The sequence below is a fragment of the Myotis nattereri genome (genome assembly GCF_964212035.1).
Source record: "Myotis nattereri genome assembly, chromosome: 1".
In the NCBI taxonomy this organism is placed as follows: domain Eukaryota; kingdom Metazoa; phylum Chordata; class Mammalia; order Chiroptera; family Vespertilionidae; genus Myotis; species Myotis nattereri.
The window spans coordinates 134,045,723-134,072,430 of NC_138075.1; the positions used below are offsets into that span (position 1 = coordinate 134,045,723).

Below are 26,708 nucleotides of genomic sequence, written 5' to 3' on the forward strand. Positions count from 1 at the left end.
TTCATATAATGCTACTATTTTTATAGAGTTTTTAATTTCCCTTGAACCACAAAAAATGCTTATTTACCCCAAACAACACTTAATAACATACTTCCGTTCAGGTAGCCCATTGAAGATTCCTCTGCGGCTTAATTCAGAAATCCCATTTCCAAGAAATACTTTTGTTCCATCAAATTCTTTGGCTCCTTTCTTACATTTGCCTTTAATATCAGAGTATACAGAAACAACATCTCCAGCTTTCATAACTAAAGAAAGAAGAAAATCATATTATAATGATATATATTTGAACAGAAAAACACTTAAAATTTTTTAAGCTAGACTGGAAAACTCTAAGGACAACAACAGTGGCAAGTAGCAGCCTAAAATGGCTCATCAACTCAATATAATCGCTAACAGAAAATAATGACATTTTGTTTTTAAATATCTCTAACAATCATTCTAAATTGAAGATTTTTTTTTCTAGGAAAACAAAGAAATGAAATTGTCTTCAAAATATCCTAACTTAACTGGAAGTCTTTAGCTAAGCAGAAAAGGAAAGTTATCTTCTTGCCCTAACCGGTTTGGCTCAGTGGATAGAGCGTCGGCCTGCAGACTGAAGGGTCTCAGGTTCGATTCCAGTCAAGGGCATGTACCTTGATTGCGGGCACAACCCCAGTAGAAGGTGTGCAGGAGGCAGCTGATCGATGTTTCTCTCCCATCAATATATCTAGCTCTCTATCCCTCTCCCTTCCTCTCTGTAAAAAATCAATAAATTAAAAAAAAAAGAAAGTTATCTTATTTTTTAAATATGTTTTTATTTATTTAAGAGAGAGAGGAAGGGAGAGGTAGAGAGATACAAACATCAATGATGAGAGAAAATCATCGATTGGCTGCCTCCTGCATGCCTGCTCCCGGGGATCAAGCCTACAACCTGGGCATGTGCCCTGACCAAGAATGGAACCACGACCTCCTGGTTCACGGGTCGATGCTCAACCATTTAGCCACACAGGCCGGGCGGGTAGAAAGCAATCTTCTAAATTATTTTCCCCAAACCTAATATTCCCTAAAAGACTTCATATTAATATTGATATTTTGACTCTACCCTCAAATTTCTAAGTTTCCTTCAAAAGTATTCTTAAAAGCATACACTCAAATTCCTCAAAGGAGTCTTTCTAAATCCCATAACCCTGTTAGTATTTCTTCGCAGTTTTCCTATTATAGCAATTAAAGCAGATTTTAATAATAAGCACATATATTCATTTATATGTGTATATGTACTCTTTGAAACTCTAGAGTCCTGAGCTGATTTATATGGCTGATTAAATCTAGCTTTGTAGTCATTTCATTAAATTATTTTCAATAAAAAAAAAAACGGTAACATTAACAATTGTATTCTACTTCCAAAAAACTGTTTTAAGACCTAACCTATTATAAATTTGTCTAGTCCATTAGCCTGACAATAGTAAAGAGGAGCCCATCAGCTATAGCTAGGACTGTTCAAATAGGTCAGGGGTCAATGAACTTTCTGTGCAAAGGACAAGTAAATATTTCAGACTCTGTGAGTCACATAAAGTCTCTTGACATATGCTCCTTTGTATTATTTTTTACAACCCTTCATACATACATTTTGAAGCTGACACAATTCCTGGAACATAGACATGGGCTCCTCTTAACACGGCATTACCACACTGGGCTCCAACAATGGCTTCACATTGTTGTTTTGCTATGTTCTTCCTAGGGTCATAAAACAAGAGAAATTTAACACAGTAATATACCTCCAACAAGTACCAATCTTTTCAATGTTTCAACCTAAATCCTAAGGGACCTCTTTAGTATTGATTGTCCCAAGATAATGCCATTAATGAATAAATGAGAAAAAGAAATCTGAAAATAGAATATTGAGAAAAGAGTTTTTTTAAAAAAAGAAGATAGGCATTTGAGAAAAGGAAAAATAGAAAGAGGTCCATCTGATAGAAGGCAATAAAGTGGCACCAAAAATTGCTTAATCATTTAACAAGCATTGCTGTTTTCATAACAAGATCAGAAGAGAAATAAAGTCCATCTTCAAAGACTAAAACAAACAACATACAAGGGATTCAAAAACATTTCTTAAAGTGATAGATTGTTGCAAGGTAAATTATTAATATTTTAAACAAGATGGACAAAGCTAATTTCTTTCTTTAGTGCCCAACTATTTTTTTAAATGTTTTCTAATTTCTCACCTCTAATTATTCTTTAGATCACTAAAATCTAGGTATCACTTCTAAAACTCAGATTTTTTTTCAAAGTTCAACAGGTATCAAGGTAATCAATCAAGCACTGAGTCTCTAATGAGTGTCCCCAGTTGGCAACATTTCAGATGTGTTGTCACGACTCCTTGCTGGGGGAATTGTGTCCCATTTTCTTTCCATCATCTCTAGATGATCAAGTCTCACTAAACTTCTCAGCTCTATACTACCCCTTCCTGGTGCAACACAGTCTCATTGGTAGGTCTCTGCATCTTAATGAGGTTCATGCCCCAAGCGCCAAAACATGCTGCCATCTTCTCACTTTGCATTCTATCCCTTGGCTATCCCGTGATTTTAATAATCACTTATAAAAATAATCCATGTATTCTAATGCTTAACCTTTCTAGACCCTGAATTGATAATTCTAATTACCTGCAAGTAGCTATATCTAGGTATTTCAGTTACTTAAACCCATTAAGTCCTAAACATGTTATTTTTCCTGATTCACTCTTCAAATCCTTGGCAACACTCAAAATCTTTTCATCCTTCTATGTTTCCAATCTTGAACAAAGTGTAATTATCTGCCTTGAAAATAAACTAGAAGCCTAAGCATCAACTTAAATCCCTCCTTCCTAAACCTTTTACCTTAACATTCACTGAGTCACCAAATCATGCCACTTGTAATTCTGATAGGTCTTCTGGGCCCATCTCGTGACATGGAGCATACATCTCTTAACCTGATTACTGAATAGCTTCCTGCCTTTTACCTTTGCTTTCAGATCTTCTTTATGTCTTTATTGTTCTGCAGTTTCACTGTGGGGTATCTAGACATGGATTTATTTTTACTTTGGGCTTCAGACAAATTGTACTTCTTAAATTTGACTTTCATACAGTCTGGAAAATTCTTAGTCATTAGATTTTTGAATATTTTTTTTAAAATAAATCTTTATTGTTCAGATTATTACAGTTGTTCCCCTTTTTTCCCCCCATAGCTCCCCTCCACCCAGTTCCCACTCCACTCTCTGCCCTCCCCCCCGCCCCCCGCCCCCCCCCCCGTCCTCATCCATAGGTGTACACTTTTTGTCGCCGGGTAAAAGGTCATACACATGGAAAATGTAGCTATTTCCATCCGCAACGTGTCCCTGTGCTCGGAAAGGTCTCTCACGACTTGTTCACACTCTACTCAGAAAGGGTACGGAGCCACGTAACGGCTTTTTAAAATAATGTATCCTCTTATGTTTAAAATGAGGATTTCGCTACCAAAAGTGAGGAGAAAGCAACACTACAGCTGCTCTCGCCCCTCTCGCCCTTCGGGTGATAGTTGTGAATGGGAATGTGAGCTGGTTTGCTAGCCGAGATTTTTGAATATTGTCTTAATCCTATTTTTTCTACTCTCCACATCTAGGACTCATTAGAAATATGAAGAACCTTTCATTCTACTTTCCATGACCAAACTTCACATTTTCAATTTCTTTATCTATCTCTGCTGCATTCTACATAATTTCCTTTGAGTTATCTACTTCAATAATTCCCCATCAGTTGAGTCTAACAAACAATTTAACTCACTGAATGAGTTTTTAATGTTAGTGATATTTTTATTTCTAAAAATAACTTTTCTAGTCTACCTTTTCTCCCCTTTTGGGCTCTTCTATGTTTTAGGTTCCTACTTTTATTTTCACTCATGTTAAGAATACTGACTTTATAGTCTCCAAATAGTTCCATCTGCTAAAGTTTTGGGGGAAACCCATCCCATCAGTTTCTCTATATGCTGATTCTCACTCATGGTGGTTTAAAGTGTAGCTTTAAATCATGAGAAATGTGTGTGGCCTGGACTGAATGTGTGTCACTCTAGAGTGTTTTGCCAAGCTCCTCAGATTTGATCTCAAATTGAGATCAAATTTTTATGTTACTTTTCCAGATTGCAGGTCTCAAGACCACCTTGGAGGTTTGATTTTGAATTCCAAGACTTCATGAGGGATGGAATCACAGTTCTGCATTCTCAAAGATTCTTCTTCAACCCAGACCCGAAGACAAGAGATTCAATTCCTAAATTACTGACTCAGGATATTTCTCACCAACTAGTGTTAACACCCCATTGTTAAAACCAAAGCCCCTAAATATGAAACCAACTACCTCCTCTCCCATACCCTACAATCTCCAAATAATAGTTCACAATCTTACTGCTCTGTTTTCAATTACTCTTCATTCTAATTCCTGAGTATTTCTTTTTTTTCTTTTTTTTTATTGATTTTTTACAGAGAGGAAGGGAGGAAGGGAGAGAGATAGAGAGTTAGAAACATCGATGAGAGAGAAACATCGGTCAGCTGCCTCCTGCACATCTCCTACTGGGGATGTGCCCGCAACCCAGGTACATGCCCTTGACCGGAATCGAACCTGGGACCTTTCAATCCGCAGGCCGACGCTCTATCCACTGAGCCAAACCGGTTTCGGCTAATTTCTGAGTATTTCACTTAAATTCTTAATCACTCAGCTGTGCACTTTGTGGCCTATTTTTTATTTAGTATTCCTATAAGTATGTAACAGAAACATTTCCAGGTTATCTAGTTCACCATATTGTTGGAAATGACTTCTCCAGTCTTGCAATTCATCTTATACATACACACACACACACACACACACACACACACACACACACACACACCAAACATTTCATAAAATATCTTTACTAAAGGCAATGCAATATGATATATTATAAAATATCCCATTTCCTTTTTAAAATGCTCATTTAAAAATCCCATGAAATTAATTTCACAACCTACTACCACAATCTGCACACACTTTGGAAAACAGAGCTTTATGCTACTACCAATATTATGTTCCTAAAATACAGACCTAATCATAATAGCTGCTGTGATCTATGCAAAAAAGAAAACATTGCTTAGTTAAAAAAAAAAACTCCTTTACACATCACAGCTTGCCTTTCCCAACTTCTTCAACCTCATCTTTCTCCAATCTCTCTAAAATCAGTTGAATAGCCAAACCTGATCACTCTTGTGATGAACCACCATACATTTTCATGACTCTATATCTCTGGATATGCTTTCTCTTTACCTTGCCCTTGTCCACCTTACCTCCTCATCAGCCTAATTCCTACTCACCTTCAAGGCGCAACTGAAATAATATCTACTTGAAGAAAAATCTTTACCCATGTCCTTGTACTCAGCCGTTCCCAGACATGTTCTGGTGGTCCTTAATTCATACCTCTACTGTGACATTCTGCACAATCTGACTTGTACCAAAGTTCCCTGCTTTTAGATTAAACAACTATATTTCATTCATCTTTATAACACCTTTGGGTCTTACACATAGCATCAACACAAAAAAATGTTTTGTGAAATGGAACCCTGTAAGTTAATCAGAGTGTTTTTATAAGAATAACCATTTCATGGAGAGATGAGAATGAAAGTCTATGGAGAAGAGTTTACATAACAGGTTTGAACTACTAGCCCTTTTTGGAAGTCCTGGTTATAAAGCTGGGCCCCTGACTGGCATCTGTGAACTTAGATTTCATGAAGGTTCCCGCTATTAACTGACAAGTGTAGCTCACTGCGCCTAAATTGTTTGTACAAACAACATGTTTATGGCACAGTGACTTTCCTTCTGGGAGGCTAAACTTTAGCCAGGCAGAGAGTGCCTACTTGACCAGCCAGAAAAAAAAAAAAAATCTGCATGGTGAGGCTCTAATGACCTTCGCTGATTGGCAACATCTATATGCCGTCACACCCATGCTGGGGAAATTAAGCGCGTCCTGTGTGACCCTACTGGAAAAGGACTCCGGAAGTTTGCAAATGGTTTTTCCTAGACTCGCAGCATGCACCTTTTCCCTTTGCTAATTTTGCTTCAGATTCCTTCACTGTAATAAATCATAGTCCTCAGTACCACTATATGCTGAATCCTCTGAGTCCTCCTAGGGAATCATGGAACCAGGGTGTGGTCTTGAGGATCTCTCAACATAAGAACTAATAGTTTAAAAACATAAAATGTTATGTGTAAGTATCAAGGTGAAAATCAGTTCTGCTGAAGGGGATGATTTTAGCCAGGAAACATAAAAGCTGATATAAGGCCAAAAAAGCTTAATGTGTAAATAGAGAAGTTTGTAAATAGAGGAGTATAACAACTACATGAAAGACGATTTGAATCTTTCTTTACAGTAATACATATTGGGAGAAAATTAATACGAAGGTACTTTGATTAAGAGAAAACGATGAAGCCCAGCTGGGCGGCTCAGTTGGTTGGAGCCACATCCCATACACCAAAAAGGTTAAAGGTTTTTTAAAAAATATATTCTTACTGATAGAGAGGAAGGGAGAAGAGGGTTAGGGAAATAGAAACACCAATGAGAGAGAACCTCCAAGCGTCCTGCAGACTGCAGCTTCCACCCCAGAGGGAAGAGCGACATGGCGGCGGCCAAGCCCAAGAACCTGTCTCTGGTGGTTCATGGACCCGGGGACCTGCGCCTGGAGAACTACCCTATTCCTGAACCAGGTCCAAATGAGGTGCTGCTGAAGATGCATTCCGTTGGAACCTGCAGCTCAGATGTCCACTATTGGCAGCATGGTCGAATTGCGAATTTTATTGTGAGAAAGCCAATGGTTCTGGGTCATGAAGCTTCAGGAACAGTCATAAAAGTGGGGTCATTGGTAAAGCACCTACAACAAGGTGATCGTGTTGCCATCGAGCCTGGCGCTCCCCAAGAAACTGATGAATTCTGCAAGATTGGCCGATGGTCACTGACCATCTTCTTCTGATGGGAACCTCTGCTGGTTCTATAAGCACAATGCCAATTTCTGCTACAAGCTTCCTGACAATGTCACATTTGAGGAAGGGGCCCTGATTCAGCCACTGTCTGTGGGGATCCATACCTGCTGGCCAGCTGGACTCACCCTGGGGAACAAGGTCTTTGTGTGTGGAGCTGGGCCAATTGGATTGGTCAATTTGCTGATGGCCAAGGCAATGGGTGCAGCTCAAGTGGTGGTGACTGATCTGTCTGCCTCTCGGTTGTCTAAAGCCAAGAAGTTGGGGCTGACTTTGTCCTCCAGATCACCAAGGAGAGCCCGCAAGAAATCGCCAGTAAAGTGGAAGGTCTTCTGGAGCGCAAGCCAGAAGTCACCATCGAGAGCACTGGGGCGGAGGCTGCCATCTATGCCACTTGTCCTGGTGGGACCGTGATGCTTGTGGGACTGGGTTCCGAGATGGTCAATGTGCCCCTAGTGCAGTGATTCCCAAAGTGGGCGCTACCACCCCCTGGTGGGCGCTGCAGCGATCCAGGGGGGCAGTGATGGCCACAGGTGCATTTGTTTTAACTTTTTTTGTATTACCTTTCTATTCTGAGTTCAATAAATAGTTTCATAATTTCAAACTTCAATGTTTCTAATTTACACCTTTCTTTACTATATTTTACGAAAAAGGTAGAAACATTAATACATATATCTGTTTAATTGCTACTAAAATTTTAAAAAAATTAATTTCCAGGGGGTGCTGAGTAGTATTTTTTCTGGAAAGGGGGCGGTAGGCCAAATAAGTTTGGGAACCACTGCCCTAGTGCATGCAGCCATCTGAAAAGTGGATACCAAGGGCGTGTTTCGATACTGCAACACATGGCTGATGGCGATTTCAATGCTTGCATCTAAGTCTGTGAATGTGAAGTCTTTCGTGGCCCATAGGTTTCCTCTGGAGAAAGCGCTGGAGGCCTTTGAAACATCCAAAAAGGGTTTGGGGTTGAAAGTCATGATCAAGTGCGACCCCAATGACCAGAATCCCTGATGTTAATTGGGCTCTGCCCTCATTCCCACCCTGCTTCTGCTTTAAGGCAGAAGTTTCTTTTAAGTAGTAAGGGTGATTAAAATAATTCATTATAAGCAGAGAGCCTTACACAGAGCAACTGGTACGCCTTAAACACACAAACAGGGATAGTTTGGAGAAACTGGTAGTCAGAATGACCTGTTTCTGCTGAGTCAAGTGAGGGAAGAAATCTGTCCTTTGAATTCCTGCTTCCATTGTGACTGGTCAGGTGGGGGCTTGGGGGGGCGGGGGGGCTGAGTTATGAAGAGACAACTTTATCGAGACGTAACTGGTCCAGAAGCTGATTTTCAGGAAAATCAATACCTCAGGACCTGGGATGAGGGGCTGTCAGCAGTTTTAGCTGAGAGCACAGTGTTTTTAGACATAGGTGCTATTTGGTTTGATGACAAAAGGAGAATAAGGAACTGACCTTCTGGGTCTAGGGTAATTATAAAACCAAAATTCCACGTGAGGTCAAACCAACTTGTATTCCTCAAATGCAGAAATAGTCAGGGAACATCTAAACACTGAAGTCTGCCTCATTTTCAACCCCTGAGAATTGTGTTTGCAAGGTGAATAGCCACCTTCCTAACCCCCAGCCACTGCAGGCTTCTTTGTCACAGGCAACCAGGAGATGCCTGCCTAAGGAGAGTCACAGGGGGCCCTCACAGGAGACCTTAAATCATGCCTTTGATTAGCCAGGAGGGTTTGGTTGATGCACCACAGGAATAGCATCCCCTTCTAGGCTCAAACTCCCATAGGATTATTATATAATTCCATGTAATTCTGATAACCATAAACAGAAAACCATCCCCTTGTCAGCCAATTAAGACTCTTGATGTCTATCTGAATAGTCTCTCTAAAATTGTGACCTATCTTACTGTGTAAGAGTCAATCACATTATGCCCATATGTGACTTTAAGATTATTATTCAGGAATGAGGATAGAGTAGCTGTGACTTAACTTGGGCTACAGCCATTAATCCCTCACTCCAGCTGGGAGTGGAAGGTGGCTTCGAAGAGGTTCTGATTTTCTCATGACCAGGTAAAACTGTGACCTGGAATTCCTCAAACTGCTTTGGGTAATAAATTCTGCTTGTAGTGCCAAAGAGAAAGAAACATCAATGAGAAACATCATGAATTGGCTGCCTTCTGCACTCGCCCCTTACTGGGGATTGAGCCACAAACCTGAGCTTGTGACCTGATCGGGAATCAAATCTGTAACCTCTTGGGACGCTCAAACACTGGGCCACACCGGGTAGGACAGGTTGCAGGTTTGATTCCAGGTGAGGGCATATAACTGGGTTGTGGTTTCGATCCTGGGTTGGAGCACATACAGAGCAACTGATCCATGTTTCCCTCTCACATCGATGTTTGTTTCTTTCTCTCTCTCTCCCTACCCCACTTCGAGTGAGAATTAAAAAAAGAGACAGAAAACGATTAAAACAGCTAAAAGTGAGGTGACTAGATTATGGGAATATTCCACTAATGAGATATAAAAAGTAGGACCTGTTGCCCGGCTGGCATAACTCGGTGGTTGAGCATCGACCTATGAACCAGGAGAGGTCACAGCTCGATTCCCGGTCAGGGCACAAGCCTGGGTTGTGGGCTCAATCCCCGATGTGGGGCGTGCAGGAGGCAGCTAATCAATGGTTCTCTCTCATCACTGACGTATGTATGTCTGTCTCTCTCTCTCTCTCTCTCTCTCTCTCTCTCTCTCTCTTCCTCTCTGAAATCAATAAAAATATTTTTTTTTTAAAAAAAGTAGGGACTGTTAAATATTTGGTACTTTTTAAACTGTACATGTTACCAACCCTACACCAAATGGGAGATAACCTAATTTTGAGATATGATGATATTGAAAAAATATTTCTTTTCACCAGCATTGTCACCTGTATTTAATCAGTAATTTAATATTGTGCAATTACTTGAATATTCTATTGCATTTACTCTATTACTTCATATATACAAACAGCAAATGAAAGCTTAAAGTGTCGATACTATTAGCAAGACAATATGAAAGACAGAAATCAAGAAGGCTGAACAAGGAGTAACTAGAAAGATGGCGGCATAGGTAAACACCTGAACTTGTTGCCGCGCACAACCACATTTAAACTATAACTAAAAGACAAAACGAATATCATCCAGAACCACGGGAAGGCTGGCTGAGTGGAAATTCTACAACTAGAAGGAAAGAGAAAAGTGCATTGAATCCAGTAAGAGGTGCAGAGGTGTGTAAGTGTGGAGGTATGGAGGCAAGCAAAAGGGGCTGGCAGCTGGGTACACTGGTGTCTTCTTCAATCAGGAGGGAGATACAAGCTCCCGACTGCTCTGAACTCCAGTTCTGGGCGAGAATTTGGGGACCCATACTCATATGGAAAGAAACTGGACTGTCTGGTATCAGGCCAAAAAGTGAGGGCAGCTTTCTTGCAGAGGTGCTTGCAGCAGTTGTTGTTCCTGCATGGGGCCACAGGACACAGAGACCTGGGACCTCTCTGAGGCAGAGCAAACTGGCAGCCATTGAGGTTTGCTCCACCCTGGTGATTCCCTGAGACCCTGCCCCACCCAATTTACAGCCCCACCCAAGCTGTGCACAGAGGCTTTTGCATAGGAATGGCCTGGCCTTTCTCGGCCTAAAAACCTGTCAAACTGCAGCTGGGTAAGAGAACCCCAGAGATTCCAAAAGAAGACCTAAGGTTCATCAGTAGCCTGTATTGCTTCACAGCTGCACCTCATCTGGGAACCTCCAAACCCCAAACAAAGAGGAGGACAGGGAAGCAGACAAAATGCAGAGACAAAGAAACAGGTCACAAATGACAGAAATGGAGAAAAGCAAACTACTAGATATAGAATTCAAAACCACAGTTATAAGGTTACTCAAGAATCTTCTAGAAACCTCCAAGAAATCTAGTGAGACTCTCAAGAATATGAAAAAGGACCAATTAGAAATTAAGCACACACTGACTGAAATAAAGAATAATATACAGAGATCCAACAGCAGACTAGAGGATCCCAAGAATCAAGTCATAGATTTGAAATACGAAGAAGCAAAAAACACCCAATCTGAAAAGAAAAAAGAATTCAAAAATACAAAGATAGTGTAAGGAAGCTCTGGGACAACTTCAAGCGTACCAACATCCGAATTATAGGGGTGCCAGAAGAAGAGAGAGAGCAAGATATTGAAAACCTATTTGAAGAAATAATGACAGAAAACTTCCCCCACCTGGTGAAAGAAATAGACTTACAAGTCTAGGAAGCACAGAGAACCCCAAACAAGAGGAATCCAAAGAGGACCACACCAAGACACATCATAATTAAAATGCCAAGAGCAAAAGACAAAGAGAGAATCCTAAAAGCAGCAAGAGAAAGACAGTAAGTTACCTACAAGGGAGTACCCATACGACTGTCAGCTGATTTCTCAACAGAAACTTTGCAGGCCAGAAGGGAGTGGCAAGAAATATTCAAAGTGATGAATACCAAGAACCTACAACAAAGATTGCTCTACCCAGCAAAGCTATCATTTAGAACTGAAGGTCAGGTAAAGAGCTTCACACATAAGAAAAAGCTAAAGGAGTTCATCACAGCCAAACCAATATTATATGAAATGCTGAAGGGTATTCTTTAAGAAGAGGAAGAAGAGAAAGGTAAAGATACAAATTATGAACAACAAAGTGACAACAAATACATGTTTATCAACAAGTGAGTCTAAAACTCAAGTGAATAAAAAATCTGATGAACAGAATAAACTGGTGAATACAATAGAATCAGGGGCATAGAAAGGGAGTGGACTGACAATTCTCAGGGGGAAAGTGGTTTGGGGGGTGCGGGAAGAGACTGGACAAAAATTGTACACCTATGGACAAGGACAGTGGGGGGTAAGTGTAGGGGTTGGGGTGAGAACTGGGTGGAGGGGAGCTATGGGACAATATAGGGTGTCCCAAAAAACATATATATAGTTTAAAGGCTGATAGCTCAATTTTGAAAATAAAATGTATTGTAATACAGACTACCTTTATAATTATTCAAAGTATGTGGATACAATTTGGGACACCCTATATTGTGTTGCAATTTTTATCAAAAAGGGAAGGGCACTAACACAGAAAATGTAGAAATCCTTAACAATTACAAATTGAATATTGGACTAAAAAAAACTGTACTGATCTAAATGCATTCTTTAGAAAATGCTGGTGGGGACATAATGTTAAAAACATTTTTGTAACAAGAGAAGCCTAGTATTCAATTTTTTCTAAGATTTTCAATAAAGTTGATATTGATAACATGACATTTAGCCTTACAACCGTATGTTCAATCTCATTAGATTACTAATGATAAAACCTTTCCAACTCTTAAACACACTTGATCAGTATATTTAGTATCATATTAATAAACTGAGGGAACCTAAATTTATGATGCAAAATTACTTTTAAAATTATTTATTACCTATAAATAAAGTTTAACCTATATTTTGGTATTTTAAACAATTGTGTGATATTGAACTTCTAGGAAGAGTAAGAATGTATTTTTTATTGAAGCGCACAGAAATGGAGGGGAAGGAGAAACACAAAAATCTGAGAACAAAATTCCATTTGCAATAAAATTAAGAAATGTCAATGATGAAGAATAATTTCCTGACACAGTGAAATCTGAATCAAATTTAGTTCCTCAGCAGGGTATGAATGTTTCTGACAAGAAAAGGCTCCTGGGGCCTCATCACATATTTATTACTTAGAACCAGGACTAGCAGTTCACATAGAAAATAGGAGACTGAGAATGCCTTTTCAGGCATTGTTCACAGCAGACAGAGCTGAGAGGAACTGGACTGTCAGAATGGGCACAAGCAGACAGTGTTTTCTCTAACAAATGTGGATAAACTGCCTAGAAGTAGGTGAAGGAGGAGAAGGAAAATAGCAATCAACTTTCTTGCTCCTCACCCAAGTTAACTAATAAGCACAAACAAAATTTAAACCCAAAACAAAAAAAACTATAAGCAGAAAGCCTTTCCAGAGAGCCTCAGACTTTATCAGCTCTGCTCGCCAGGGTTAGAGATGTGTCACTAGTGAGGACTTTGTGAAAGTATTTCTAAAAAAAACACATCTGATTAGTTGTCTAGGCACAAATTTCATCCCATTCTGTATCATCCTCTGGCAAATGGCAAACTAGGTGCGTCTATGTGAATGTAACTGTTCCATTCAATTAGAGAAGCAAAAAGTATTCATTCAACATGGGGCCCATGCACAGCTAGTACAAGAAAAACAAAGACATAATATAAAAGTAAAAGGCAGATTTTTTTAAAGTACAACAAAAAAAGGGAAATTTTTCAAATACTTCTCTATATTTTCCAAGATGCTGAAAGAAAAAAACCTCAAAAAAGGGATATAAGAACAAGATAAAAAAAAAAAAAAAAAGAAAAAGAGCCCGGCTGAAGTGGCTCAGTGGTTGAGCATCCACCCATGAACCAAGAGGCCACCTACCCAGGTTGCGGGCTTGATCCTCAGCGTGGGGCATGCAGGAGGCAGCCGACTGATGATTCTCTCTCATCACTGATGTTTCTACCTCTCTCTCCCTCTGAAATAAAAAGTTATATTATAAAAATAAAGAAAAGTAAACTTGCAAAGCTCAGGAAATAAACGATTGATTTATCGTTTGAGCTATTTCCCTCTAAAATAAGAGTTAACACAACAGGCTTGAGACTATTCTTAGAAAGGCCTCCTTACAAGGTTGGCCCTTGGTTGGCACCTGGAAACTTTATTGGGATAAAGTTCCTGACACTGATACAAAACTTTCCCTAATAGTAAGAGTGGTATATTGTTCCCAACCTGTTCATACAAGCAAGGGAGTTTATTGTGAACAACCTGCTTTCTTTTTGGGAGCCTGGAATTTTGGTACATGCTAGGCAGAGGGTGCCTACATGACCAACAACCAATAAGAACTTTGGGCACTGAATCTCTAATGTGCTTCCCTACTAGACAACCATGTTACACATGTCACAGGGTGCTGGAGAAATTAAGCACATCCTGATAACTCCATGGGGAAAGGACTCAGAAGCTTGTGGCTGGCTTCCTCTAAGACTTCACCCATGCACCTTTTTCCTTTTGCTGGTTTTGCTTTTGGATCCTTTTGTGCAATAAATCTTCCCCATGAGCATGACTACTTGCTGAGTTCTGTGACTTCTGACCAATCACCAAACCTGAAGGTTGACTTGGGGTGTCCCAACACAAAGAGTGTCTGCACGGAAAATTCAACGTACAGAGTGCCAGTATAGAGAATAGAGCCCGGACAGTGTGATTCAGTGGGTTAGCGTCGACATATAAACCAGAAGGTCATGGTTCGATTTCTGTCAGGGCACATGCCTGGCTTGCGGGCTCGATCCCCAAGATTTTCACTTTTTAGATGAAAATCTCCTTATAATTTTTCACATTAAAATATTACAAACCTTTGGTATGTAATGTTTTCCAAAATAGAGTATGGAAGTCAGCATTTACAAATTTGTGAATTCCTACCTATAGAAAGTTACTATTAATGGAGAAACTCAGTATTGTCACCAAACAGTAAATAAAAAACCTGTGATAACTTTTACTTAGAATAACAGAATTTGAAAATGAAATAATTACAAACCTAGGTCCAATAACAGGAATAAGTAACACATCCTGAAGGTCTGGATGTTGAAGAATAGGAACAGTTAATCCATTAAACTGCTGTTAAAAGTAAACACACAGAAATTATAAAGCAATCAACATATTTGGTAAATTTCAATTTATGGAGCTTTTCAGTATCATTACCTAACAGAGGATGAAGCGTGGTTAGGGATATTTTCATGTTATTCCATGGGATACAATAAAAATTAGACTTCAAAACAACTATGTGTTCTCTGTAATTTGACTTTGAAGTATCCTGACTTCTTTTTTTCCAATTACAGTTGATATTCAGTATTATATTTGTTTCATGTGTATGCTATTATGTTAGATAATTTTATACTTTACAAAGTGACCCCCTCCCATAAGTATAGTACCCACCTGGCACCATAACTAGTTATTGTAATATTACTGACTATATTCCCTATGCTGTCCTGACTTCCTTATAACACTCAATTTTGCTTACTGTTTGGCTTCAAAAATATAAAATATTGTTTACCTTAAGTGATGTACTTTGAAAAAAAAGGCACTATCACTATACCATGTCAAATTTGATGAGAAGAAATGAATATTTTTTGGCAAAGTTCAGGACTTTCAGTATCCTCTATCATACTTGGCCGTCAGACTGGAAATAGGTTCAGGGCCAGCGGTACAGGTGCTGACGCCAATTCAAACAGTCCCATCATAGTCAATTGTGTGCATCTCTTACCAACTCCATGGTCATGGTGGTAGCTTGAAACTGACCATACCCCTAGCCAGTTTTGCTCAGTGGACAGAGCATCGGTCTGCGGACTGAAGTGTCCGGGGTTCAATTCTGATCAGGAGTACATGCCCAGGTTGTGGCCTCTATTCCCAGTAGGGGGCGTGCAGGAGGTAGCCAATCAATGATTCTCTCTCATCATAGATGTTTCTATCTCTCCCTCTTCTTTCCTCTCTGAAATCAATAAAAATATTTTTTAAAAAAGAAAAGAAATTGACCACGGTGGGAATATTTACACAACTTAAATCAGCAAACCACCACAAAGGGTTATTTTTCCTAGAAATGGGCTGTTAAATATGTACCGACACATCACTATTGCAGTCAGAAGATGACTGGGCACTCCATACAGGAGAAAAAAAAAGAGCAGAATAGTGGATTAAATAGCAAGGACTACATACTCCATCAAAGGGGAGCATGCAAATATTTGAGAACAAGTCTCTGCCATGTAGACTAGAAATTATCAACTCATTAATTTTCACACACTACGTGAACAGTAACAATATGTATTTGCATTGCACCATAGTAACCATACACTATCTAGGAAAGAACTTCTAAAATCAACTTATTAGTAAGTTGATAAGAAAAATAAATTGTTCATATATTAGAAATCTAACTACATTTTTCTACCAAGTCAACAGCTCTCCTGACTTCTGCTTCTTCCAGGCAAAGGATATTTCAGACTAACCATATCTAACAGATAGGTACTAAGAAATTAGAAGGGTAACCTCCTTCTCATTCTGTCAGTTGCCTCTCCCTTTCCTTCTCTTTCTCATTGTTTGATGGTCTTACAATATCCAGATGATGGTAAGATGGTATTTCCAAGAAGAAAGATACTGAACTTTGTCATTTGTTTTTGTTTTGTTTTAGAAGTACTATCCTCTTTACACTACAGAAATATTTTACACAAAGATCAATCCTTTTCAAGCTGAGATTATTCTTCTCTTTTCTGTCAGATTTTAAAATTATACAAAAATAAAACTTTCATAAAACCACACACTTGTGCCTAACTTTCATGAAACAATACAAATAAACTTATTTTTAAACCAATCATGTCACCTGCTTCTTTTTCTGTTTGTTTTCTTCACTATGCTCTTTTTTTAAAATGTGTTTTTTATTGATTTTAGAGAGAGAGGGAAAAAGAGGGATAGATAGAAACAATGATGAGAGAGAAATATATCAGCTGCCTCCTGCACGCTGTCACTGGGGATTGAGCCCACAACCTGGACATGTGCCCTGACTGGGAATCGAACTGGTGACCTCTTGGTTCATGGGTCGGTGCTCAACCACTGACCCACACTGGCCGGGCCCCATGCCCTTCTAAAGACATCATTATTGAGGTTTAATTTATATACCGTAAAATGCACCCATTTTAAATGTATAATTCAATGATTTTTAGTAGACTTAACGAATTGTGCCACCATCACAATTCAGATTTAGATAATTTCCTCACCACACAAAGATTCTTTATGCCCATTTGTAGTCAATCCATGTTCCTAGCTCCAATCCCAGGCAAACACTTACCCTACTTTCTTTCTCTATAAATCTGTCTTTTCTAGACATTTCACATAAATGAAATCAAACAATATATATATTTGTGCTGGCTTCTTTCACTTATTGTGGTGCTTATGAGGTTCACTAATGTTGAAGCATGTATCAGTTCATTACTTTCATTGCTGAATAGTACTCCACTGTATGAATATACCACATTTTGTTTCTCTATTTATCAGTTAACAGGCATTTGGACAGTTTTTATCTTTTAGATCTTATGAATAATGCTGCTATGAATATTCATGTTTAAGCATTTGTATGAACACATATTTTCATTCCACTCTTGGGTTGTACAGTAAGTTTATGCATAACTTTTTAGGAGACCAACAAATTGTTTTCCAAAGAGGCCAAGCCATTTGACATCCCCCCTTGCAAAGTATGAAAGTTCCAGTTTCTCCACATCCTTACCAGCTAAATAAAATCATAAATCATTCAATTTCAGTATGTGGCCCAGAGAAACGTAGGGACAAAAAAGCACCTATTCTTATCCCATTCGAGACTTCTCTTTAGGTCACATGGGAGCTTTGGAACATGAAAGGAGAAAGAAAATTTATAGTCTAAAACCTCCTCCAAGTCCCCTTTCCTGCTAGCAATTGGTACTGCTCCACCCCCCGTTTCCTACCTAGTGCTTAGGAACCAACCTTCTTTGTCTTAACCTTTAAGGAAAGAACTCAAAGCCCATCCAGAGTGATTCTGTCTGCCTTATCCTCGATACTAGCCGAGGATATCTTGTATACGCATCAGACTGGGAGACTAGAATATCTAAGCTCCAGGAATAATTTGCTAGAAAAGAAAAGAATGTGGATCTGCCTCAGTTATGCAAACCTCTGAGGGGTCTCAGAATAGTTTCCTTTCTACTGGCTGAAAGCATCATGCATGCTTACGTAAAAGTAATAATTTAGTTGCTTAGAGGAAGTGCTTACATTATGTCTAATGTTATTACTCTCAATGAAATTATCACTGTTAAAAATTAAAACTCATATTAATTTTTCTCCAAGTCTTACACTCAGATATCACAGCTGGTTCTACTTATAACATAGTCATCTCCTCAAAACTTGACATCTATAGAACTGGACCTGGCCAGTGTGGCTCAGAGGTTCTAGTATTACCACTCACTTTGTAACCTTGGCAAATTTAACATTCATGATACTCAATTTCCTTATTTGTAAAACAGTATTGTATCATTCATAGCATTTTAGTGGGGAGCAACATGACATAGATTATAGAAATGTAATCATGCACATGACATAAAATTTTGCACAAACCTTGTGAAGTTCATCAAATAACAGATTTTTCACATGTTGCACTGAGGCTAGATGTGTATTTACTCTGACAGTTGTGAATGATGGAGGATGTGACAGGTGATTTAACAGAGTTTCAAACTTCCTTTCTGCTTCTTGTTTACCGAAAGCCAATACAACCTGAAAAGAACAAGTTATTGTTTCCGTTTCATTATACAAATTAAAAATATTAAGCAGAATATGCACATACATTTGTTCCAACTTATAAACATATTTTAGCAATTATTCAATTCCATTTCATTTTGCTGTATTGTTTATGGGTTAATAACACTCAAGGAATGCCAATACTACTTCACAGGGTTCTCAGGTTTAATGGTGATTTAAAAAAAAACACCTAAAGGCCTGACATAAAGGTTTAGAAAAATATTGCCTCAACCTCAAAGCATTATTAACGTTTTGAACATGTTCATATCTGCTATGTTCGCCCATGCAAATTCAGGATTTCTACTTACTTATAATGAATTAACTGTTACATCACTTCTGTAAAGTTATTCACTTGTTAACCTCATATCCTAGAACAGTGATGGCAAACCTATGACATGCGTGTCAGAGGTGACACGCGAACTCATTTTTTTGGTTGATTTTTCTTTGTTAAATGGCATTTAAATATATAAATATCAAAAATATAAATCTTTTTTATACTATGGTTGCAAATATCAAAAAATTTTCTATATGTGACATGGCACCAGAGTTAAGTTAGGATTTTTCAAAATGCCGACACACCGAGCTCAGAAGGTTCGCCATTACTGCACTAGAACAAACTGGCTATTAGTCTTTTAAAACATCAGAATTTGAGTAACACTGATACTGTCATCCAAAGATCCCACATGACATCAGCTTTTAAAATAGTATTAGTAAATGTAAAAAACAGATATCGTAAAAAAAATTTTAAAAGTTGGGTAGCAAAATACAAGTCAATAAATGAACCTATAGATTCAAACCACCAAGTTCCCTCATAACTAACTGAAGCTTTTCAAGACACACTTCCCCATTTTTGTCACCTTTGACTATACCCTGCCTCACGGATTCTTTTCAAACCACTTGCCAGCCTACAAATTTGCCAGCCTAAAAGTATTAGTACTTTCTCCAGGTTTAGTTTTTTGTATTTTTTAAATAAATTTTCCTTTACCTTGGATTATTTTTTTACAAAGAAACATTTTGGTTTTCTTGTAAAATCATAGTGGGTTTGAGGCAGAGGTGGTGTTAAAAAAAAAAAAAGTATTAGCATCTCCTTTTATAAAACAACGTTGACCATTTTAAAAATTGCTGAGGAAAAAAAATGCTGAATGCCTCCATTTCTCTTACTATGTTTCTTATAGTTTAAGTTCTTTAAAATCAAGAGAAGATATTTTCTCTTTTCATACTGTCCAGCCTCTTAACATAATCTTTGGAAATAAAATATAGAAATCAGGAAAAGCCAAGATGGCGGCATAGGTAAACACTGGAAATTGCTGCCTCACACAACCACTTCAAAAATACAACTAAAAGACAAAACAGACATCATCTAGAACCACAGGAAGGCTGGCTGAGTGGAAATTAGAAGGAAAGAGAAAAGCACACTGAGACTCAGAGGAGGTGCGGAAGTAAAGTGCAGAGGTACGGAGGCGCAGGCGGAAAGGGCTGGCAACTGAGGACGCAATTGTCTTTTTCAATTGGGAGGGAGTCTCAACTCCCAACTGCTCTGAACTCCAGTTCTGGGCGAGTCTCTGGGGACCCAGACTCATACGGGGAGAAACTGGACTGTCTGGCATCGGTCGGAACTCGAGGACGGCTTTCTCTCAGAGGTGCTTGCAGTGATTACCCCGGGACACTGAGACGGGGGGCCTCTTAGGGTAGGACTGAGGAGCAGCCATAGCTGCTTGCTCCGCCCTGTTGATCCCCGAGACAACCCCCCCACCCCACTCCCACAGAGGCTTTTGCATATGAAAGGCCTGGCCCTTTGCAATCTGAAAATTACCTAACAAACTGCAGCTGGGTCAGAGAGACCCAGAACTTCCAAAGAAGGCCCAAGGCCCCACAGCAGCTTGCATTGCTTCACAGCTGGGCCTCATCTGGGCACCTCCAAACCACAAACAAAGAGGAATCTGCATATCTCTCCATAGCTCCTGCTGGGTAGCCTCAGGCAGAGGCTAAATTAGCACCTCCTTAGAAATCCAAGAGCCAGTGTACCCAGTGGTCAGAGTGGGACCATCCAGATTACAACTCCTCAGATCCATACGGGACACACACAGGGGGAAGACTCAGTGAGCACCAAAGCCCCACTGAAGCAAGTCTTGCCCCAGAAGGGTGTCTTCAGCACAGAAGTTCTCCCACTGCAGACACAGCTGATTCTCACAGCCAATTGGCCTGGAGGTCAATTCCTCCCAGTGATACCTACAACAATCAAGGCTTAACTACAACAAGACTGTGCACAAAGACCACAAAGGGGTGCACCAAGAGTGTCCACCTCAGGTAATTGGGGAGGCTGAGCCAGTGGGCCCTATAGGACACCTAGCACAGAAAGCCACTCTATCAACAAAGGGAAGCATAAAAAATGCGGAGACAAAGAAACAGGTCATAAATGACAGAAATGGAGGAAAGCAAACTACTGGATATAGAGTTCAAAACCACACATAAGGTTTTGCAAGAATTTTCTAGAAACCGCGGATAAATTCAGTGAGGCCCTCAAGAAATCTAGTGAGACCCTCGAGGTTATGAAAAAGGACCAACTAGAAATTAAGCATACACTGACTGAAATAAAGAATATTATACAGACTCCCAACAGCAGTCCAGAGGGTCGCAAGAATCAAGGCAAAGATTTGAAATACGAAGAAGCAAAAATCACCCAACCGGAAAAACAAAAAGAAAAAAGAATCCAAAAAATATGAAGATAGTGTAAGGAGCCTCTGGGACAGCTTCAAGTGTACCAACATCCAAATTATAGGGGTGCCAGAAGAAGAGAGAGGGCAAGATATTGAAAACCTATTTGAAGAAATAATGACAGAAAACTTCCCCCACCTGGTGAAAGAAATAGACTTACAAGTCCAGGAAGCGCAGAGAACCCCAAACAAGAGGAATCCAAAGAGGACCACACCAAGACACATCATAATTAAAATGCCAAGAGCAAAAGACAAAGAGAGAATCTTAAAAGCAGCAAGAGAAAAACAAGTCAGTTACCTACAAGGGAGTACCCGTAGGACTGTCAGCTGATTTCTCAATAGAAACTTTGCAGGCCAGAAGGGAGTGGCAAGAAATATTCAAAGTGATGAATGCCAAGAACCTACAACCAAGATTACTTTATCCAGCAAAGCTATCATTCAGAATTGAAGGTCAGATAAAGAGCTTCAGAGATAAGGAAAAGCTAAAGGAGTTCATCACCACCAAACCAGTATTATATGAAATGCTGAAAGGTATCCTTTAAGAATAGGAAGAAGAAAAAGGTAAAGATACAAATTATGAACAGCCAATACACATCTATCAACAAGTGAATCTAAAAATCAAGTGAATAAATAATCTGATGAACAGAATAAACTGGTGAATATAATAGAATCAGGGGCATAGAAAGGGAGTGGACTGATTACTCAGGGGGTGGGGGGCAGAGTGTCGGGGGGAAAGAGACAACAGAAATCGTACACCTATGGATGAGGACAGTGGGGGGGGGGGAGTAAAGGCAGAGGGTGGGGTGGGAACCGGTTGGAGGGGAGCTATGGGGGGAAAAAAGAGGAACAACTGTAATAATCTGAACAATACATATTTAATTTTAAAATGAAGTGTAGAAATCAAATCTAAAGGTCATAGCTTCAGTAACATTTTCAAAAACGAGTAGCACTGAAGTGGCTTTATTTGGAATGGAAAACCGAAGATTTGGAAAATACGAAGTTGCCTAGAGGGATCACAAATCTGTACTTTGGATTTGTAACTTTAGCTTTGGATTTCAGGACTGTAATTTGAAAGCTGTCAGTGTGGATCAGTTAAAGGATTCTTTGGACCCTCAGTTCTCTGACCTGAGAACCGTCAGAGAGGAGGAAATCTCTACAAAAAAAAAAAAAAAAAAAAAGATTTTGAGGAGAAAGAGGTCAAGGTCTGCAAACCACCTAACACTGCCAGTGACATGTGAGAGGCACTGGAGAATTACAGCTTCTCCTCCACCTGAGGGCCAGACCAAGCCTCTAGCAAGGGTCCTCAAACTACGGCCCGCGGGCTACATGCAAATACAAATATTGTATTTGTTCCCGTTTTGGTTTTTTAGTTCAAAATAAGATATGTGCAGTGTGCATAGGAATTTGTTCATAATTTTTTTTTAAACTATAGTCCGGCCCTCCAACGGTCTGAGGGACAGTGAACTGGCCCCCCCGTTTAAAAAGTTTGTGAGGACCCCTGCTAGAGCAGTGGTTCTCAACCTTGGCTGCACATTAGAATCACCTGGGAACCTTTTTAAAATCCTGATTCCTGGGCCTCCTCCTCCGGAAATTCTGTTTCTTTGTTATGGGGTGGGGCCACAACATTAGTAACAAAGGGACAGAATTTCCAGAGGATGAGGCCCAGGAATCAGGGTTTTAAAAAGATTCCCAGGTGATTCTAATGTGCAGCCAAGGTTGAGAACCACTGCGCTAGAACCCAGCGCGCATCTTCCAACAGGACAAACGCTCCGGGCGGCCTTGTCTTGCTCATGTTCAGTGCCCCCCCGCCAGGAACGTAACCGCCTCCCCCACTCCCTTCTTCCTTCCCCATTTCTCCGCGTTAAAACACAGCTCACTCACCTCTCCCCTCGGAAAGTATGAATTAAATCCCTGCGGGCAGATACTGGCATTCTCACACTCGGAAGGACAAGTAATAAGAAACAAAAGCTGTACACACATTGTTTCCTTTTACACTTATTTTTCTCTAATTGTGTAAATACCTGAATGGTTGCCAATACCATTTAAGCATGTTTTTCTGACCTACCTCCTTATTCGTGAAGCCCTCTTTAAGGTAGTTTTCAACCTCAAGTCTCAAGGCTACTTTCGGGAAAATAGACATTTTCGCTATTGCTAGGAGGAATGCTGCACCCGACGGCTTTCCTCTTCCCGAGTTACAGGGAGCAGCCGCGGGGCCAGGACCACCCACACGTGCCCTGGCAGCGCGCCGCGCACGCCGAGTGCGGAGGGGCCTCCCGGTCCGCCGAGCGCACGTTTCCTCGGCTGCCGCGCCTCCACCACGCCCGTCCCCGGGCCAACTTTAGGGCCGCTCACGAAGTCTCTGTGAGGCGCCGCCACGCACATGGCAGGGAACAGAACGGCATGACGCGCGAATCCGTGGTGAACCCCGAGAACGGGAAGCCACGCTCGCGCCGGCTCAGAACACCCAACCGCGAGGCCTCATTTCCAAACCCGCGCCCACGGTTTCTCGGCTGAAAGCGCTTCCGGATGGCGTCCCTTCCGGCGAAGCGGCCCGCCCCGCCCTCCCCGGCCTACCAATCCGCGGCCGCAGACTGCATCTACGTCACGTGGGGGCGGGTCCCCGAGCGCGTGGGCGGTGCGTCACGTGCCGTGAGACAGGGGGTGGGGGGCGGAGTTAAGGACCGTGGCTTCCCAGGTGAGCAGATGTAGCACTTGGGTGTGAAGAGGGCTAGGTGTCCAGGGAGATGGGGAAAAGGGTGCGGAATGAGTCGGAGACCTGACTGGCCCGAACAGGTGAGGGGTCCACAGTTACGTACTAGATGACCTCCCAAGAAAGGAGGAAGTTAAAGTTTATTCGGACCTATCAGCCACCCTTTGATTTCAGGAAATTACCTTTTTCAGGCATACAGATCTGACTTCAGTTGTGAGTCAACATTATTCACATTGTCAAAAGCTGGCCTACTGGATGCTCAGGCAAACTTAAAAGCCCACAGGTAGTGTTTATAATTAGTTGCTTTATACTTTAAAGCTCGGGAGACTTTTGGCATACTCTTTTTATTCTACAGATGAAGAAAAAAATTCAAAGGGAGAAGGTATCTAATGAGAGTCACTGCGCCATTTTATGATTGATTGGGAAACTAAAAATAATTCTAACTCCTTGACCTAAGTGTTTTTTGCAGTTACTGTAATCATTAACACATAACCACAGGAAACAGTTTTTGCTGGGGTCCTTTGCTCTTTAATCCTCACATGAACATATTTTTTAAAGTATAACAGCTATTTTCTATGATACATCAACCAGATTCTGTAAAAAAAATATATATATATTTTAACTTCTAGCCACTATGCTACACAACCTTGCAAGGGGTTATCATGATCTCTTTTACACACGAGTAAAACAAGACTATGAGACCAACTAACGGAGCTGAAATAACTCCCCGCAGCCTCACAATTAGTGAGAATGTCAGGATGTAGATCATCATAGCCACCTGGTTTCCAAAGCCTCTACCTACTCTTTCCACCATCGCACACGTCTTCAATAAGTTCATGGGATTCTTCCGTGCTTCAATCACCTGGAAGTGATGAGGAACATGCCTAGACCAGGCATTTCCAAAGGAACCTGCAGCCTAGATGTTGTGGTGACCATAGCACCAATAATGGTTGGAGTCAGTATTTAGGAGTTAGGGAGGGATGAACAAATTGAACTAGATTGTAAACTCAGAGAGTGTAAAGCTTTTACCATACCCCTTGATACTCATGCCTAACACATAATAGACACTTAAGTAGTGAATGACTAGATAAATAGTGGATGGACATGCGTGTGAACTAGTAGAGAAAGAAAATACTGATAAAGTACATATTTGCTGGAATTTAGTTCACTAGTTCAGCACCTGTGAACAGTGCTGAAGACACTTAAACTCGCCTTGGCTAGACAGTATTGTGTTAACCATTATGCTGAGGAAGAGGCCGTTGATGTTCTAAGGCTGGGTCCAAGAAGAGCATATTACAAACCTGAAATTGGCATAGTGAATACATATTGTCTAAGCGAAGGAAGATCCCTATAATTTAGGCTGTTGTTCTCAATAGGATAATACAGCCCCCAATATGGGTGAGGGACCAAAAAAAAAATCTTAGATCTAAGCTTATAGTGTTAAATCTGTTTTCAATGCTCCGAATCTGAACTTTACACACACACACACACACACACACACACACACACAAACTCAACTATTCCTCAGTATTTAATTTCATGAGAAGGCATGAGGGGATTAGGAAAAAATGTCTAGAAAGGCTGGAAATCTCTCAATCTCAATTCATCTGGAAACTGACCGACTAGGCTAAAGTCACAGTGAACATTATCTTAAAGGTTCAGGAGAGTTGGTCTTTTTCTAAAAATATATTTTATTGATTTCAGAGAGGAAGGGGGAAGGAGTGCTAGAAACATCAATGATGAGAATCATCAATTGGCTGCCTCCTGTACACCCTCCACTGGGGATCAAGCCCACAACCCAGGCATGTACCCTTGATCAGAATCGAACCAGGGATCCTTCAGTCCACAGGCCGACTCTCTATCCACTGAGCCACACTGGCCAGGGCTAGGAGAGTTTTGTTCTGATTTCTTTTAAGAGTCTAAGTTTTGCCCTGGCCAATGTAGGTGAGTGGGTAGAGAATTAGCCCGTGCACCAAAGGGTATTGGGTTTGATTCCTAGTCAAGGATACATACCTGGTTCAATCCTGCCTCAGGGTGGGTGCTGGAGACAACCAATCGATGTGTCTCTTTTACGTGGATGTTTCTCTCTCTCTAAAAATCAATGGAAAAAAAAAAATCCTCTGGAGAGGATTAACAACGAAAAAGTGTTTCATTCCTTATTGGCAGAACATGCTGTCCCTAGGCTTTTGGTTCAAGCCACGTAATTTATCTTAGTTAACTGAGTAATAAATTTAATTTAATTCCAGCTATAACCAGTTCTCCCAAGTACTATCTGAAGTTAATTTAGAATAGTTCCTTCTATGGAATATTAGATAGGATACCAGATGTTTTTTTAATTCCCTAGTTGTTTGAAATTTTTCCCTTAAATTTCAACTTCTTTGTTTTGCTCTAATTACACCATTTGTATCTTTTTCTTAAAATGTGTTGAACTGGAAAGAAATATTACTGGCATTCATTGCAATTAAAGAAAGTTATTTCAATGAACACTTCAGAAAATATGTTTTAATCCTAATGGTTGCATTATCATTCTCCTTTATTACATTTTTCTTATTTCATGAATTTAAGATATATTTATATTTAATTTGTAACATTCCATAGAACAGTGTTCCCTCCTTTGGATCAAGAGCTACACCAAAGTTAGTTTTTAAAAGTTCTTAAAGTGATGTTTTTTAAGAAAAAAATCACAAAGGTGTTAAAAGTGCTACATTTCAAAAGCATATTACTCAGGATTCTCTAGTTTGATTGAATTATTGACAAGTATTCCTACTATAATTTTTTTAATTAAATCTTTATTGTTCAGATTATTACATTAGTTACTCTTTTTTCCCACCATAACTCCCCTCCACCCAGTTCCCACCCCACCCTCCACCCTAACTCCCCATCCACTGTCC

At 40.1% G+C, this 26,708-nt stretch overlaps 1 protein-coding gene and 1 pseudogene across 3 annotated transcripts in view; one reads left to right on the forward strand and one right to left on the reverse strand.

Moving 5' to 3' along the window:
• The window catches only part of NSUN6 (NOP2/Sun RNA methyltransferase 6), a 67,705-nt gene extending 44,070 nt beyond the window's left edge, over window positions 1-23,635 (reverse strand). The window contains exons 1-5 of one of the 2 annotated variants that reach the window (XM_081095045.1): window positions 23,173-23,635; window positions 18,214-18,369; window positions 14,624-14,703; window positions 1,604-1,713; window positions 92-245 (exon numbers count right to left, since the gene is read on the reverse strand). In XM_081095045.1, the coding sequence (XP_080951171.1) occupies window positions 92-245; window positions 1,604-1,713; window positions 14,624-14,703; window positions 18,214-18,369; window positions 23,173-23,247 (575 nt within the window). In that variant the 5' untranslated portion in view covers window positions 23,248-23,635. Of the gene's footprint in view, window positions 1-91; window positions 246-1,603; window positions 1,714-14,623; window positions 14,704-18,213; window positions 18,370-22,988 lie in introns of both variants that reach the window. The other variant, XM_081095044.1, reaches the window with a different exon arrangement.
• LOC308521906 (sorbitol dehydrogenase-like) lies at window positions 6,626-7,991 on the forward strand (annotated as a pseudogene). The gene is made up of 2 exons: window positions 6,626-7,443; window positions 7,771-7,991. The product of its transcript is annotated as a sorbitol dehydrogenase-like (transcript).
• Window positions 23,636-26,708: the final 3,073 nt, after the last annotated feature.